The 18,828-nt window shown below is 40.6% G+C and overlaps 1 protein-coding gene across 3 annotated transcripts in view; it reads left to right on the top strand.

Moving 5' to 3' along the window:
• Window positions 1-18,828, top strand: part of LOC126161872 (transcription factor A, mitochondrial) — a 114,394-nt gene that overhangs the window by 43,209 nt on the left and 52,357 nt on the right. For all 3 annotated transcript variants that reach the window (XM_049918000.1, XM_049917999.1, XM_049918001.1), the window contains exon 4: window positions 13,834-13,929. In XM_049918000.1, coding sequence (XP_049773957.1) covers window positions 13,834-13,929 — 96 coding nt within the window. The remainder of the gene's footprint in view (window positions 1-13,833; window positions 13,930-18,828) is intronic.

The raw sequence follows: 18,828 nt of genomic DNA, 5'->3' as shown, positions 1-18,828 counted from the left end.
TATTATTCTGATTATTTGTTTTACTTACTTTTTCATTTTTTAAATTGTTATTTTATGTTTTAAATTCATGTTTTTTGTATTTTAGTTTATCATTTCACGTGAGTATTTTGTTAACAGTAACTAATAACCAACTCATTCAAAATCCAGGATGGGATGTAACAATATTATGAAAAGGAAGGTTGCTACTTGCCATACAGCGGAGACGCTGAGTCACAGATAGACATAACAAAAAGACTCTCACAAATAAAGTTTCGGCCATTAAGGCCTTTGTCAACAATAGAGGGGACACACACACACACACACACACACACACACACACCCACACCCACACACACACAAATTCATTTGTCTGAGACTGCAGTCGTGTTTGAGAGTTGCATTTTGTGTGTGTGTGTGTGTGTGTGTGTGTGTGTGTGTGTGTGTGTGTGTGATTTATTGTTGACAAAGGCGTTAATGGCCTAAAGCTTTATTTGTGACAGTCTTTTTGTTGTGCCTATCTGCGACTCAGCATCTCCACTATGTAGTGAGTTGCAACTTTCTTTTCGTAATATTGTTTAAAACATAACATTTTTTTACGCCATGCAGATAAAAAGAACAAATTTCTGTCACATAATAAACATGGTGGATGACACAGTATAAAACTAAATCCAGCAGGATTCTCAAATTGTGGTGAACGATCCTCCAAGTATCCTGATTTGCTTCAGGTATATTTTGGTACATTGGAAAATGTTGTTGAAAAGAATTGATTATGTTCTAGTGACTGCAGCATGATTCTATTGTTTCTCAAATGGAAACTGATATCATAACTATTGAGAACTAGATCCGAAAATCTGCTAACAAAATTCTTCCAGCATTGAAAGCCATATGCATCAAAAGCTGTACCTATTCCATTGAGCCTTTTGGGATCACCAGATTAAAAAGTTCTGTCTTCAGGTATGATGCTCTAAATGTGTTTTCCTTGTGACATCTCCTGCCCCCTCCCCTCTTTCATGGTTTTAAAAGAAAGCAATGGAGAGTTTGGTCTGAAGATTCAAGTATCTCTCTCTCTCTCTCTCTCTCTCTCACACACACACACACACACACCTCATCTCCAATGCAGGAAAAAATCTGTGCCTTGGTTAGATTCTTGTGGTGATCATTGTGAAAGAACAGTTTTGAGCATCATAACTGAGGCTAAGAAAGTTCTTAGTCTGGTGATCCCAAAGGGCTTGATAGGATAGGTACAGCCATTGGGTGTATATGGCTTTCAATATTGGAAGAAATTTATGAGAAGAATTTTCAGATCTAGGTATGCTGAGTGATTTTGAAGTCAGTTTCCAGTTCAGAAACAATATAATCAAGCTGCAGTTACTAGTACATAATCAATTCTCTTTGCCAAGGTTATCCATTGTATTTGAAATGTTCCTGGTACAAATCACTATATTTAGAGGTTTCCCTGCCACAGCTTGAGAATCCTGCCGAATTTCACCTGCCATGCATATTATGTGAAGAAATACTGCTCATTTTGTGTGCAAGGCATAAAAAAAATTGTTTTAAGTATTTCGTTGAGGATAATCATTATTGTAATGATTATGTAGCATAATAATGACTAGTTATTATTTTTCATTTAACAAAATAGACTTGTGAAATGATAAAAAAGCAACAAAAAAATGTGAATTTCAAATGTAAAATAATTTTATTATTATTATTTTGAGCTTTTCCTCATTACAGAGGCTTATCTCCAACATAATAATTTACTTGTAAATTACAATACAAACAATACAGTTCTTAAACTATATTTTCAAAATATTCCTCCAGGTGTTTCAATCTTGTGTATCCTCTTCCTCTGCGCCCATTCTCCTCATTGTGTGCTGTACATTTTGGAGCCAGGTGGTCATAGGTCATCCTCTTCTTCTTCTCCCCTCCAGTTCCCACTCCAATATCAGTTTTGGTGTTCTGGTTTTCTCCATTCGTCGTACATGCCCGTACCACTGTAATTTCTTCCTATCCATTACGTCATATATTCTTTCTTTTATTTCCATTCTCCTCATTATTTCGGTGTTCCTTATCTTTTCTTTCCTGGAGATTCTTGCCGATCTTCTCCAGAAGTCCATCTCTAGAGCTTGTAATTTTTTAATGTGCTTCATGTTAATTGTCCAGGTCTCCGTTCCATACAGAACCACTCTCTCTAATATGGATTTGTATATTAATTTTTTAGTTCTGCTCATTACATTCCTGCTCCATAAGACTGAGTTAAGCATCCCAATGACCCTCCGTCCGCTACTAATTCTTTTATTGTTTTCTGACTCTGATTTTCCCTCGATTTCTAAAATGGATCCCAAATAACAGAAAGTGTTTATCTTTTTGATTTTCTTTCCTTCAATGTATAGCTCGTCTGAATCATTAGTCAAGTATTCTGTTTTTTGGTAATTAATCTTCAAACCCCAAATTTTGTATGCTACTGCTAGTTGATTGCACATATAGTTAGCATCTTCCCCATCTTGTGCTACGACTACTTGATCATCAGCAAACAATAAATGATGTAGGTAAACTCCATTTCTTATTTCTAATCCCATACTATTACATTTACGAGACCATGTTCTAAGGCTAATATTTATATAGATTTTAAATAATGATGGTGACATGGGCCAGCCCTGTAAAAGGCCTTTGCTTGTTCTAAATTTCTGTGAAAGTTTATTACCAACTTTCACTTGGCAAATGTTATCTTTATACATCTGTTGTATTATTTTAATCAAGGAAGGGTTTATGTTTGCCATATGTAGTGCTCTCCAAAGTAATTTTCTTGAAACAGTATCATACGCTTTTTCTAGATCTATGAAAATTAATCCTATATTTTTTGATTTTTCCCTATGTTTCTCCAAAATCTGTTGTAATGTGAAAATATGGTCTACACATGATCTCCCAGTGGTGAACCCACATTGTTCTTCTTGGGTTCTAAAATTTTTTTCCAGTTTGTTTTTAATTACTTTCGCAAAAATTCTCATTAATGTGTTTGTAACACAAATTCCTCGATAGTTTGAACAAATTTTCCGATCCCCTTTCTTAAATATTGTATTAATGTAACCTAGCTTCATCTCATTGGGTATTGAATCTCCATGTATCATTTTGTTGAAGAGCTGTGTTATCAGTTTCACAATTTTGTCACCACTATATTTTGGACACTCCAGATTGATATTGCCTGGTCCCGGTGATTTACCATTCTTTCCTGTTCTCAACGCCTGAAGTACTTCACTTTCTAAAATTTGGATCTCATCATCTTCATGTCCTTTTTCTTCCACTCTTCCTTCTTCTAGATATTCTTCTCTGTCCTCATCTAATAATTTTTGGAAATACTCTTCCCATTCCTTTTGTTTTATCAGTTGGAGATTAGTTTTGCTTTTTGTATCCTGTCGAAGCCCTTTTAATACTGACCATGCTTCTTTTGCTCTCCCAAATCCTAATTTGCCATTCACCTTGGCACATGTTCTTTCCCATGCTTCATTTTTTGCCATCCTTATTTTTTTCATCACTTCATTCTTCTTTTCCTTGTATATTGATCTTGTTTCTTCTGATTTATCATTCAACCACTGAAGGAACGCATTTTGTTTTGCTCTACAGAGGACCTCTCTTTCCTCTGACCACCAGTCTGCTGCCCGGTTGTGGTTGCTATCTATTTTACCCAACACCTCTGTTGCTATGATTTTCACATTAGCTTTTATATAGTCATACATTTTCTCTGTACTTCTTTCAGATGATTCAACCAGTTTCCTTTCCATCCTGACTGAAAAGAGTGTTCTCATACTTTTGTCTTGTAGGCTGTCACTATTAAAAGGTAAATTTTCATCTTTCTCAGTCTGGTTCGTTTTATTTATGTTACTTGTAACATTCCTTGCATTCTTCCATGGCCAGAAAGACTTCATTTTTATTAGATAGTGGTCTGATCCACACTGGGCTCCTCTATAAGATCCGACATCTACTGCCTTGAAACTACTTGTTTGCCTAATGATAATATAATCTATTATAGAACGAAGTTCTTTAGTGTTCTGTTGCCAAGTATATTTATGAATGTCCTTATGTTTGAAAAATGTGTTGGTAATTTTTAGATCAAAATGTTCACAAATTGCCATCAATTGTTCCCCATTGTCATTATATTCATCCTCTCCATGTTTTCCTACTATTCTACAGGATTCTGTAATTCCTACCCTCCCATTCAGATCTCCCATGATAATCAGTTCCTTTCTTCTTGGGATTTTTTCAGTAGTCTCCCTGAGGGTGGCCCAGAATGTATCTTTCTCCTTATCTTTTGTGTTGTTCGTGGGTGCATATACGCCAATAATCACAACTTTCCTAGCAAATAATGTCATTTTTTAAATATGTTTGCTTGTGTCTGTATATGTGTGGATGGATATGTGTGTGTGTGTGCGAGTGTATACCCGTCCTTTTTTCCCCATAAGGTAAGTCTTTCCGCTCCCGGGACTGGAATGACTCCTTACCCTCTCCCTTAAAACCCACATCCTTTCGTCTTTCCCTCTCCTTCCCTCTTTCCTGATGAGGCAACAGTTTGTTGCGAAAGCTTGAATTTTGTGTGTATGTTTGTGTTCGTTTGTGTGTCTGTCGACCTGCCAGCACTTTCATTTGGTAAGTCACATCATCTTTGTTTTTAGGTATATTTTTCCAACATTTATAATACGTTGATTGATGAATGTCCAATTTGTGATTCTTCCTTTCCATGATTTCTTTATCATAATGGAGACTCCTGCTTTGGCTCTTACTGCTTTTGATACCCCACTCCAGATATGTACATAATTACCCAGTTCTTCTTCTCCTTGGCCTTTCTTCTTTGTTTCAGAGAGTACATCCATGTTGAACATGTCAAGTCCTGCAGGTAGTAAATTTATTTTCGTGGAAATACCTTGCACATTCCAGTATCCAAACATCATTTTCCGTTTATCATCGCCAGTTCGTCGCTCAAAGTTCCAACTTTTCTGAGGCATATTATTAGGTTTTTTAGCATTTTTATGTTTTTATGTGAGTGAGGAGCTATCCCACTGCACAACCCCCAACCCGGAGGCCCAGGTAATTTTTACTCAAGGTTTTCTTCCTTTAGCCTTTGATAAGCCAATATCATACTACAAGGCAGCAGTTGCTAGTTTTGGTCCACCCCGGGTATTTTATTTCCCCAGTACCCACCATATCTGGTGAGCATTCCCCTATCTGCCACCTGGGGAGGCGCCTGATGGGAGACCAGCAAACTCCACTCGGGATGGAAAATAATTTAAAATATAAAACAAAAATAAGTAAAAGTGCTGAGTTGCAGGAAGGCACAACAAAAAGACTATCACAAATAACGCTTTCGGCCAGTAAGGCCTTCATCAAAATCAGATCACACACACACACACACACACACACACACACACACACACACACACACACACACACAAAACTACAGTCTCGGGCAACTGTAGCCACACTGCGAGCAGCAGCATCTATGCATGATCAGCTGCTGCTCGCATTGTGGCTACAGTTGCCTAAGACTGCAGTCGCGTGTGTGAGTTGCGCTTTTGTGTGTGTGTGTGTGTGTGTGTGTGTGGTTATCACAATAAAAGTGAAATTGGGCAAAAACAAAAAGTATGGATTGCATTATTTTGACCCTTCTACATACCCAACTTTTATCAAGATTGTTTATTTACACCTGGGAATGTTCCCCTTGCAAGTAACTGATCTTTTCTGCATAGATGTGCAATATGATTTTTCTGTCATTTCTTTGTCATTATCACCACCACCAGTACCTCCTCCTCCTCCTCCTCCTTTCTATGGTGTTACAACCTTGCATGGGATAGTAGTGTACACTGTCTGGTGGAGTGTATAGGTACTAAGACTGCCAACAGGTACAGCGTCAGGAGGCTGTGGGGCAGGGAGGTGGGGAAAAAGGAGAGGAGCAGGGAAAGACAGGCAGATGCATTGGCAGAGGGCTGCAGATAAACAGGGCAGGTGATGAGAATGGGGAGGAGGTGATAGGATAGAGAGAGTAGAAACAGTCTTTCCATCACACACCCTGTTTAAGCCCTTTGCCAGTGTCTCTGCCTGTCTTTTCCTGCTCCTCTCCTTTTTTGCTCCTTTTGTCCGCACCTCCCTGCCCCACAACCTTCTAATGCTGTACCTGTTGGCAGTATAGTCCCTGCACACTGAAGGCTTTGGCCGAAAGCTATATGTGAGTGTCTTTTAATTGTACCTGTCTGCAGTTTGATGTGTCTTCTTTACAGTATAAAGCAATCTGTCTTTTCCTATGTTGTTGATATTCCTGCCTAGAGTTTCCATTGTGTGATTTCTCAGAGATTTTATATTTTCTTCTGCACTCTCTATCCACAGCTTTCTTGGCTGTCCTCGCTCTCTCCTTCCATTTGACCTCCATTCAAGAATGTATTTAATTGTTCATCCAGTGTCTGTCCTAAAGGCATGTCCAAACCAGGCTATTCTCTTACTTTTTATTGATCTTAACAGTGTCAGCTCCTTGTATGAGGCAATCCAGTTCAGTGTTCATTCTAGATCTCCAGAAACGATTGTTATCCTGATTTTCCCCATAGATCTTGAGCAGAACCTTGCATTCAAATATCCTGAGCTGCTGCTCGTAAGCACTCATTAGTGTTGTTTCATATTTACTGTAGGTTACATCTGGCCTGATTATGACTTTATAAATTTGAAGTTTCAGTTGCCTATTTAATAACCTAGAGGTTAACAATTTCTTAAATGTGTGGAGCATCTAATACTACGTAGGACGTGCCGTTTTATTTCATTTGACATGGAATTTGTCCTGTTAATATTAGATCCCAGATAGTCAAAGTTTTGCACATGTTCAAAATTGAAACCAACTGCTGATGGTTCATCCTTCTTGTGAAATTCGTGTGTTTAGTCTTCTTTTCAATAATAGCAAGACCTCTATGTAGTGTCGCTTCATTCATCTCACCTTTTGTTCCCTCAAGTAAAACTCTTCTTCTGCTAATAATTGCTGCATTATCAGCATAACCACATATCTAAGTTTGTACCTGTGTAACCAGATATTTGAAGCTTTTGAATGGCTGCTTCAAGAGTCAAGAAAAAAAGAACATTGTAGAGAGGGCCTCCCCTTGTATGACTCCATTATGAATACTAAACCATTTACTGGGTTTTCCATCCACTCGCTATGCCACCTTGGAACCAGCCAATGTTGCTTGGATAAATGAAGCATACTTAGAAGGTATACCAAGCAGTAGCTAATCATTTAGCATTTCTGCCCTGTCAAGACTATCAAAGGCCTACTTGAAGTTACATAGAGGTTATGAAGCTCAGTACTGTACGCATATGTCTTTTCATGTATTTGCCTCTGTACAGATACCTGATCTATTGTTGATGTATTAGACTGAAGTACCCACTGATATTCTCCCAGAATCTCTTCTGCCTTTGGAACCAGCCTGTTGTGGATTATTCTGGAGAGAGTCTTGTAGGTTACATTCAGCAGGATAAGTCCTTAGTAATTTGAACAAGAAGTCTTGTTTCCTTTCTATGGATTGTGTGGATTACCCCCCAAAGGTCCACTCTTTTGGGATTCTTTCCCAATTCCATATGGTTTTAACTGTGAAGTACATGAGACTGGTCCAAAGTAACTCAAATTCATGAAACACTCAACCAGGACAGGAAAGAGACTCTCATGAATCCCCACGTAACAAGATACAATACGCTGATGTGAATGGCACATTGGAAAGACATGCAAGAGGGCACTAGCTAGCACTGCTCCACTCATATACATGTGTGTGTCGCAGGTAGACAGTGTGGCGGTCGCGTTGCTGTGTGTATGCTTCCCACAGGTGGCCCGTGCTGATGCAATTGATGGCTGATGCAAATGTGCATATGCGGTGACACCACACTCGGTGAGCACAAACTAGTCACAGGATATAACACACCTCTCCCTCGTGTGAAGAGGACCCCCAGGCAACGGAGGAGATGCCAGTGGGATGCTGTGCTGGGTGAGCACTGGAGCATAGGGCCGGAACGCGAGGGGGCACATGCTCGCTCAAGGGCAGTGGATCTGCATGGTGCCAGAGGACAGCACTGTAGAGGAGGGTGCCATTACCATTTTGACATAGTCATCACAAGGCAGGTCCCATTGTGGAATGGCAGGGCCACACCTACCAGCTATGATGGATGATGTGATGATGGAAAGCTGTCCGGTGGAGGTGTTCTGAATTGAACAGCAGGCTGTAGCAATGGATCCGAGACCAGAGATGGAACAGGACACCACACGTGGAGGAGGCAGCCGATGGGATGGGTGCACCACCATAGCAGGCGACAATGGGCTTGTGGTGGAGGGCAATGGGGCTGGCTGCTTCGATGGTTGCTACACCTGCAAACCGGTAGCTTCCAGTGGCTAGCAGGGGCACAACTGATCAGGGTGGCACTCCACCAGCCCATCCACTGTATGGACATACAGATGGCATCCCCGGCACCAGACAACTATAGTCGGTATCCACTTGGGCCTGCGACCAAACCCTCGTGAGCCCAGTGAAGGTGGAGGAGCATGCATGGGTGCTGGCTGTGAAGCAACTCAGCTGGGCTCCACTCCACCATAGGTGTGAAGTGATAGGTGCTCAGAAAATGGAGAAGGGCGTCATACAGTGAAAAATCCACAACCAACTTTTTCCTTTGGGACTTGAACATAAGCACTAGTCATTCTGCCTCACCATTTCATTGAGGATGGAATGGCGGAGCCATAACGTGATGAATGCCATTATGGGAATAAAATAGTTAAATGGTGTGAGAAATGAACTGGGGCCCATTGTTGGAAACTGAAGCACAAGGCAACCCCTCAATAGCAAAGAAACCCTTTATGAATTGTGACCTCAGCCAACGTCGAGATACACTGGAGAATGTAAGGAAACTGGGAAAATGCATCCCAAACCAATAGGAATTAAAGAAGGAATATGCAAAGTTGACATGAATGTGTTCCCATGGCTGATGGGCATGGGAGCCACTTGTTGTCAGGCACACTGCTCGCAAGCCACGACAGAATGGATAATGTTTCCACCAATCTCTGGCCAAAAAGCACGTCTCCTAGCTGATGGTTTAGGGCGCGAAACACCCCAATGGCCCTGGTGGAGAAGGTGTAGGATCTCACAGTGTAATGTGGCAGGAATGACTACTCTGGGAATGAGGTCTTCCGTGGACAACAGCAAAACTCCTTCAAAAACACAGAGGTGATACTGTAAGAAAAAATAATTGTGCATAGGGTCTGAATCCTGATCTGGCAGTTTATCTGGCCAGCCAGGCTGACAACCAGGTCGGCGGTAATGGCAGGTGCTGTATACAATCTCGTAATTGAGAAAACCTTGACTATGGTTTGCTATTCAATGTCAAGATGGAAGCAAAGCGATTGTTCATGGTCAAAGTTGGGATCGGGAACCACAACAAGACGGGACAAGGTGTCTGCATTAGCATGGTTAGATGTGGGTTGAAAATGAATTTTGTAATTGGGTAAAACACGGATTTCATAATTGTAGTGAGACTAGAACAGCACCTAGCATTGGAGGCGATATGCTGCCTCACCCAGCAAGGAAGTCTGAGGATTAAACAAGGAAAGGTTTGTGGTTAGTAATAAGGTGACTCTTGGAGCCATACAGAAAAAACGTGAAATTTCTTGAGAGCATAGATGATGGCAAGAGCCTCTTTTTCTCAACCTGAGAGTAACAGTGCTGGGCTGGAGTGAGAGATTTAGAGACAAAAGCTGTTCAGCGCCATTGGCGTTCTGGTGCTTGAGTACCATGCCTGGCCATACTGTGAGGTGTCAATCACTGGAACTATGTTCTGGTCTGGAGAGAACATAGCCAAACAAAGGAGCCATGAGTAGTTTGGATTTCAACATTTGAAAAGCACATTCTCAATCCAGGCTCCAGCAAAAACGGTACATTCTTGCATAACAAGGCATGCAGCAGGTGGGCCGAGGTCACTGCCCCTGGCAGGAATTTATAGCTATCTTCCCTAGGAAGGCCTAAAGCTCCTTCATGGATGAGGGGTGAGTCATAGACCTTACAGCAGTGGGTGAACCCCATCCCTGAGACCCTGAATCCCAAATAAACAATAGAAGGCTGAAGAAACTGAGGTTTTACGAGGTTACTCAGTAAGCCTGCGGACTGTATGACAGAAAACAAAGTGCATGAGTTATGCAAGTGTTCAGCCATAGAGGAGCCCATGATAATAGTCTCATCCAGATAATTAATGCAACCTGGGGCAGGCATAGTAAATTACTCTAAAATCATTGGAAAATAGCAGGGGCACTAGCCACACCAAAACGAAGGCACTAATATTGATAAAGACCAAAAGGAGTATTCAAAGCCAAAACATGCCGAGACTCTTCACCCACTGGAACCTGCAGATTCACTTCAGACAAATCAATTTTAGAATAGTAATGGCCATCCGATAATTTTGCCAACAGTTGCTCTGGTGTGGTAGAGGATACGTATCCACGATCGACTACACATTAACAGTAATACTGAAGTCACCACGGATGTGAAGTTTTCTGGACAGTTTACAAACTACAGCCAGCAGAGATGACCATTCACTAGCCACATCTAGTTTCTCCACCCTTGAGATTAGAGTCTTAACACACTCTATACCGTCCAGAAACACGTCTGAAAACTCCTCACACAGTGTTTCCTACTGAGAATATAGTACCTGATTGGATACACGGTGAACTGCATCAGTGATAGAAAATCCAAATGCTTGAAATGAATCCAGGTTGAACTAGTTCTCAGTACTGGCATTGGCAGCCAACAAAAAGATAATGGACCAAACCACTGACTTGTAGGAGGCAGATTCCGTAAATTGTCCCAACAGTGCAATGTCCCGTTTGTTATAGCTGGCCAACTTCCGTGTGACCTGTATCGACAGCAATGAGCCTAAACTCGCATAGGTTTTAGAATTAAATAATGTCACTGCAGCACTTGTGTTGACTTGTAACTGGATCACTTGGTGAAAAACACTTAACTCGGTAAACAACTTGGAGAAGTCACTAATATTGAAGTCACACAGTATACGTCCATGTCTGTATACTGAGCAACCGTCGGTGAACGACACGTGGAGGCGATGTGGCCTTTCTTCTGGCAAATATTACAAGTAGACCAGCACTTAAGGCACACCTAATTTTATGCTGGACAAAACAGGAAGGACAAGATGGAAACAGAGAATGCTGATGCTAGTGCTGTGGCGATTGCAGCGGCTTTGTGTGGGCCTCGGTCAGCTTGTCACTGGGTTCGCATGTTTACTGCCACCATTGCCACTTCCTCCTGCAAGCTATCTGTTGTTCTAATGGGCACTTCATGTGACACTACTGCCTCATCATCCCACTCTTCAATTTGGTCACCTGCTGCCCAAAAAACTTCTCAAGATTGTGCTGTTTGCAGAACTTCAGCCACTTCCTTGTCCGGAGCTAAGCAGGTAATTGTGTCGCTCACCGTACAGTCTGCATAAGAGGCATTATGGGCATCAGTAATGAAGTGACACTTACGGCTAAGGCTGCGTTTGGATGTCCGGGCCCTGTACGATTGGTTTGGTTTCTTTGGCATTGGTAGAATTCAACTTCGCCGCTACGATGAGCACTCGTTTGCGATAGTAGTTTGACAATAAACTACACATGTGATCAAAAGGAAGTGTTGCCAGTTCTTGTAAATGGGTAAGTTGATGCAGTAAGTGATACACCTTAGGTGGAATCCACGAGAGGAAGAACACTTTGCACAGATTCGAATCTGTCACACTGAAAGCCAAAAAGTCGTGTCTGAGTCTTTTGTCATAAGCATCCCAGTTTTCGGCTGAATCGTCATACGGAGGGAATGCGGGTGGATGGACCAGTGGAATGGTACCCTGTATGTTAATGGAAGCCGACAAGGTGGTCACAGCCAAAGTAAACTGTCCAATCGAGGCTCGTAGCGTGTTGTTCATAATAAATAAACGTAATGAAAATGCACATAAAGATTGTACCCACGGAAACAATTCCTAAGTTGTCGCCAGTTATGTTGTAACTAGGCAGTACGTGAGACTGGTCCAAAGTAATCCAAATATGGCTTTATTCATGAAGCACTCAATTAAGATGGAAAACAGACTCCTGTGAATCCCCACATAACAAGACACAGTACACTGATGTGAATGGCCCTCTGGAAAGGTGCACAAGAGGACCAGTTAGCGCTGCCGTGCACATACGCATGTGTGAGTTACCAGTAAATGGTGCGGTGGAAGTCTCGCCACGTGCACGCGTCCCACAGGCGGCCTCCAGTGCCCACCCTCACTGATACTGTTGGTGGCCAATTCCAATTCAAACACACACGTGCAGTGATATTGTACTCAGCGCACAAGCACTAGTTGCGGGATATAACCAATATCAACTTGATAAGTTTGTGGATTCGCTTATGGAGACCAGTTCCCCCATTTTCCAACAGTTTCGTTGTTATTCCGTCAGTTCATGGTGCTTTCTAGTTTTTTTTAGACAGGTACCACATCTAATGATGAGGGGGGTCTATCGTCTCTGGCTCTGCATTGCAGTGGAGTGGCTTGCACTCTCCTGATAGGATTGCCCTCCAGAATTCCCTTGAAATGTTCTCTCCTTGTAGCCAGAACATCGTGTTTATTTCTTTGCAAATTTCCCTCTTTGTCCTTATATGCTGTTATTTTTTGTCTATATTCTTGAGTTCCTTCATTAATTTTCTTAATAGTGCTCTTCCATCTCCCCTATCTTTCTCTTTATGGCTACCAGTTTTTTTTCCCCTATACACTCTGGCTGCCTCATTCTCTTTTCATTAGATAATACCTGATTTGATCTTGTATATTACTGTAAGCATTTCAGTTTTGTCTCCTTTTTCTGTTTCACTGCCTGTCTCCGTTCATCATCATACCAGTCTTCATTACCAAAATCTTCTTGTTTACCCAAGTATGCTGCTGTCAGTATGGCATTTTTAGTAGAGCTTGATTCTTCGTCTATATGGTCTCTGCGATCTTCTAGGATTTTTATGAAGTAGTTGATGATATTGGTGAGAGTATCATATCTTATGGGGCATTAAGGAAGCTTTTAGGATGTGGTAGATGGAATAGGTATGCAAGTTGTTACGGTTTGGCTAGGGGTATTGAGTGGAAGTGACAGGTTCTTCAGTATTGCTAATCCTGCTGGGGTTAAGATGTAAGTAATGTAGATAGCTCCGTTAGATGGCACTGTGAATTGAAATTTCTCATAATGAGAAATGAGAAGGGATGAAACATATGTACTTAAAAAAAAAATTTAATAGACATTATGTTCAAAACATGTAGAAATGCCAAGTTCCACAAGGTGCATTTTAGCTTTGTCTATTTTTATTTGTGACAAACCGGTTTGTAATTTTAATTTTGACAAACTTGTGTTGAATGTGTAATATCTCTCCACTAAAATGTTAATGTGGCATGAGTGATGAACACAATGTACAGCCAAGAAAGTTTTTAAAGATCTGAAGATGACAGTCTTACCTGTTGAAGTTGGCCAAAAAAATGTTTTGAACCCAATTTTGGCTTTAAAAATTTTCTTTTAAGTGCAGTGAATGTTGCTGTAGTTACTGGAGACCAATTGTATCAGTTTCAAAGTTTTTTTAACAGACTTTCTCAATGTAACAAAACAATTTTTCTGAAACTGGCAATTTCACTATAATGTGGTCTAATATCTTCATGAGTTGGTTGTAAAAAGTAACTTAATTAGACATATTTTTAAATTTTAATTGCTATATTATACTGTTTATACCTCAGAACAAGTCTGTATTGTAAATGTCTCATAATGTAAAATTGTAATAGTTCTTTCTTTGTAACAATTTTTAGAAAATGCAAGAAATGGGTAAACCAAAAAGGCCCATGACTGGATTTGTCAGATTTATGTATGAACAGAAGGACAAACGGGGGAGCATGCCATTCAGGGTAAGTGCTTTGTAATTGATTTTCTTTACAATCATTCGTGGTATGAAATGTTGGAGTTATGACACTGTAAAGATTAAGCCAAGATCTCTTTGGAGTTCATAGATGGGAACAAAGTAGTGCATGGGAAGGCTCAGATATTGTTTTAAGAGCTTTGAACTTTTTGATTTTACAATGATATCCAGACTATTAGCTGCTTACAGGCATTGATAAACATCAACGGGGACAGCTGAAAATGTGTGCCCCAACCGGGACTTGAACCCGGGATCTCCTGCTTATGTGGCAGACGCTCTGTCCGACTGAGCCACCAAGGACAGGGAGGATAGTGTGATTGCAGGGACTTATCTCTGGCACGTTCCCCGTGAGACCCACATTTCCAATTTACTGTCCACACACTACATTTGTAGTGCCCCTACCCACTATACTCATTACTCGCAGCAGTCAATCTACCGATTCCCGTAAGAGTTTGAGCATGTGAGCGCATTCACACTGAAGAAGATCATTGGCTGGTGAGCCTTATCTGTATGAAGATGGTATCTGCTCAAACTCTAATGGGAATTGGTAGATTGACTGTATTGAGTAATGGGTGTAGTGGGCAGGGGCACTACAAATCTAGTGTATGGACAGAAAGTTGGAAATGTGGGTCTCACGGGTAGTGTGCCAGAGATATGACCCTGCAGTTGCACTATCCTCTGTGTCCTTGATGGCTCAGTCAGACAGAGCGTCTGCCATGTAAGCAGGAGATCCTGGGTTCGAGTCCCGCTTGGGGCACACATTTTCAACTGTTCCCTTTGATGTTTCTTAACACCTGTAAGCAGCTAATGGTCTGGGTTTCATTGTAATTTCATTTTTCGAGAGCTGCAAGATCACCAATGATATCTGTTATTTCGGACATGTCTGAAAGACAGTGAAACATAAAACTAACAGTATGAAATGCAGAAGCCCTGGGGACACACACCAGAATCACAAAAAGAAAATGAACTCGCACAGTCCAGAGCAAACAAAATTCTTTGGTTTTGGAGTTGAAATGTGTGAAGAAAGTGAAGGAAGGGACTACATAAGTAAAGGTGGTAGAAATTATTTTAAAAATAGGGAACCTATTGGTCATGATATGGTTTGTTGTAAAGAGCATATTATTTTGGAACAAGATTTAGACTGCCAATTATTGGAACCTTATTCTCCCCTCTCAAAGTAGTTCATTAATGTATCCTTTTCTGTAGATTGCATCAAGAAGGAGAACCTTCAGGATCTAGACTGAGTTGAAGGATACATTAAGAAAACAGTAGCAGTAAGAAATGTAGGCTGTCAATCTGTTGACAATTAACTATCCTGCCTCGGGCATGGATGTGTGTGATGTCCTTAGGTTAGTTAGGTTTAAGTAGTTCTAAGTTCTAGGGGACTGATGACCACAGCTGTTAAGTCCCATAGTGCTCAGAGCCATTTGAGCTATTTGTGCTTACACCAGCCAAAAATTACCTGTTACATTTTCATAGGAAAGCTGCTACTTTGATTAAAGGTCCTGTTTGTCTCCTAACAGTAACTCAATATTTACTTGAACACACACACAATATATATATATATATATATATATATATATATATATATATATATATATATATATATATATATATATATATATAGTTATAATAGAAGGAAACATTCCACGAAGGAAAATATATCTAAAAACAAAGATGATGTGACTTACCAAATGAAAGTGCTGGCAGGTCGACAGACACACAAACGAACACAAACATACACACAAAATTCAAGCTTTCGCAACAAACTGTTGCCTCATCAGGAAAGAGGGAAGGAGAGGGAAAGACGAAAGGATGTGGGTTTTAAGGGAGAGGGTAAGGAGTCATTCCAGTCCCGGGAGCGGAAAGACTTACCTTAGGGGGAAAAAAGGACGGGTACACACTCGCACACACACACATATCCATCCACACATATACAGACACAAGCAGACCTGTATATGTGTGGATGGATATGTGTGTGTGTGCGAGTGTGTACCCGTCCTTTTTTCCCCCTAAGGTAAGTCTTTCCGCTCCCGGGACTGGAATGACTCCTTACCCTCTCCCTTAAAACCCACATCCTTTCGTCTTTCCCTCTCCTTCCCTCTTTCCTGATGAGGCAACAGTTTGTTGCGAAAGCTTGAATTTTGTGTGTATGTTTGTGTTCGTTTGTGTGTCTGTCGACCTGCCAGCACTTTCATTTGGTAAGTCACATCATCTTTGTTTTTAGATATATATATATATATATATATATATATATATATATATATATATATAAAATAGAGGGAAACATTCCAAGTGGGAAAAATATATCTAAAAAGAAAGATGACGAGACTTACCAAACAAAAACGCTGGCAGGTCGATAGACACACAAACAAACACAAACATACACACTAAAAAGAAAGATGACGAGACTTACCAAACAAAAGCGCTGGCAGGTCGATAAACGGATGGATATGTGTGTGTGTGTGTGTGCGCGAGTGTATACCTGTCCTTTTTTCCCCCTAAGGTAAGTCTTTCCGCTCCCGGGATTGGAATGACTCCTTACCCTCTCCCTTAAAACCCAAATCCTTTCGTCTTTCCCTCTCCTTCCCTCTTTCCTGATGAGGCAACCGTTGGTTGCGAAAGCTTGAATTTTGTGTGTATGTTTGTGTTTGTTTGTGTGTCTATCGACCTGCCAGCACTTTTGTTTGGTAAGTCTCATCATCTTTCTTTTTAGATATATATATAATAGAGGGAAACATTCCACGTGGGAAAAATATACCTAAAAACAAAGATGATGTGACTTACCAAACGAAAGTGCTGGCAGATCAATAGACACACAAACAAACCAAACATACACACAAAAATCAAGCTTTCGCAACCAACGGTTGCTTCATCAGGAAAGAGGGAAGGAGAGGGAAAGACGAAAGGATGTGGGTTTTAAGGGAGAGGGTAAGGAGTCATTCCAATCCCGGGAGCGGAAAGACTTACCTTAGGGGGAAAAAAGGACAGGTATACACTCGCGTGCACACCCATATCCAACCGCACATACACAGACACAAGCAATATCTTTCAAACAAAATAGTTTTCAACACCTGCAACAACAGAGGCCTGTTTACAAAACACTGCTACTTGCCATGCAGCTGAATAATGAACATTGCTACTTACTGTACAGCTAGTAGGAATTTACAATCCTTGAAGCTAAATAATCAGGTAATTTGTGCAAGGAATGCTCATTGAGGCATGTTTTTAATTGTAAACTGGTAAGGATTCACAATTCCTGTCATTATGTTGAATTGGAGATTTTTGAATACATGTGCACTAGACAAATTAAGTCCATTCTGAACCCTAGACAAGAAGCCAAAGTCTAAATGAAAATTATTTTTGTGTATTGTATTCTAGCAATGTAGAGCACAGTTAAACAGTAATTTTATTTATTGTCAACAACAAAAGCCACTAAGGCATAAATGTACTTCAGAGTGAGAGTTAGAAATTCAAGAACTTTTAAAGATTCCTCTACAATATGTGTGGTTATCTACTTTACACATTGTTCTAGAACATAATTCCATTGCAACAGTAGAGAGTGAAAATATGCAATATAAGGCAACACCCTTGTCCACATGTTAACATAACGCTTAATTGAGCTTTTTCATTAATTTATTTTTGTCATTAATGCCATTATAACTTGTTAGCTATCTGGACACCAAGGAATTTTATGCACAGTGTTGTACTTAGTTTGTGACTTTTAATATCTACTACTGATACTAGCTGTGTGACTTTGTTTATTGTTGGCTAAAGCACAGGAAACTAATGTTGACACCAAGAAGCTGACAGCTGAGCAGAGCACATCTACTTGCAGTTGTAAATGTAGCTGGAAATCTACACAGAAAGTTCAAAAACTGAGCTTTCCTACACCCAAGTTAGTGGTTGCAGCTGAACTTTGTCAGCAAGAATAAAAAAGCCCGACAGCAGACAGGAGAAGAGAACATGAAACATATTTTTGTTAAACAGCTGTCCCCCAAAACCAAAGAAACCAAGCTGGGGATGAAAAACAACAGGCCAAATGTCCCAGTCCGAAGCCATCACATCATGCAACTGCTGATGGCATAGACATTGACATTTATCTGCAGGAAACAGGGAGTCCCTCAAGTAACCATCGCCCCCCCCCCCCCCCCCCCCACCACCACCACCACCACAGAAGTTAACAGGGCAAATGGCTTTCACACTTCAGTGGAATTTGAATGGGTTCAGGACACATGTGGAGGAACAATGTCTATTAGCTCAGGGTAGACTACTGCTTCTCGTCCTTTAGGAGACACATTTTAAATTCTCTGACAGACCTGAGTTACATGGCTACACTCTACAAAAAGAACGAGCTTGGGGGAGACAAGGCTAAAGAAAGAGTGGCTATTTTTGTAAACAGTGCTACCACTCTTCACGCTCTCCCTCACAACCAGCCTTCAAGCAGTCGCTGTAACAGTGCACATATGTCTTTGACAATCTGTTCACTTCACTTGTCCCCACATGCTCTGCTAGAAGGGGGTGGGGGAAGGCTTGTAACACTTGAGGTGTAATTGCTGGTTCATGTATTTTTATGGTCATTATTAGTTTTCTTTCATTTTGTTCCATTTAGTTTGAATGACTATATCATTTAAATATGATGTTCATCAAATATATGCTAATCAACACATATATACTTGTTAATTATGATGAAACATGCGTGTAGCCATATTTTTAACTACATATCACACAAAATTCCACTCTTCATTGCAAATACACATTCTTAATTGGGTACTGACCTTCTATAAAATATCAGTGTTAAAAAAACACTCTTTAAAAATTATATTTTTCTCTACACTTCATGGAAATGCTCTTAGAACATGCATGCCACATGGCCCATGGAAAAATT

The sequence above is a fragment of the Schistocerca cancellata genome, chromosome 2 (assembly GCF_023864275.1).
Source record: "Schistocerca cancellata isolate TAMUIC-IGC-003103 chromosome 2, iqSchCanc2.1, whole genome shotgun sequence".
NCBI classification, from domain to species: domain Eukaryota; kingdom Metazoa; phylum Arthropoda; class Insecta; order Orthoptera; family Acrididae; genus Schistocerca; species Schistocerca cancellata.
This window is presented reverse-complemented; position numbering and strand designations above follow the sequence as displayed.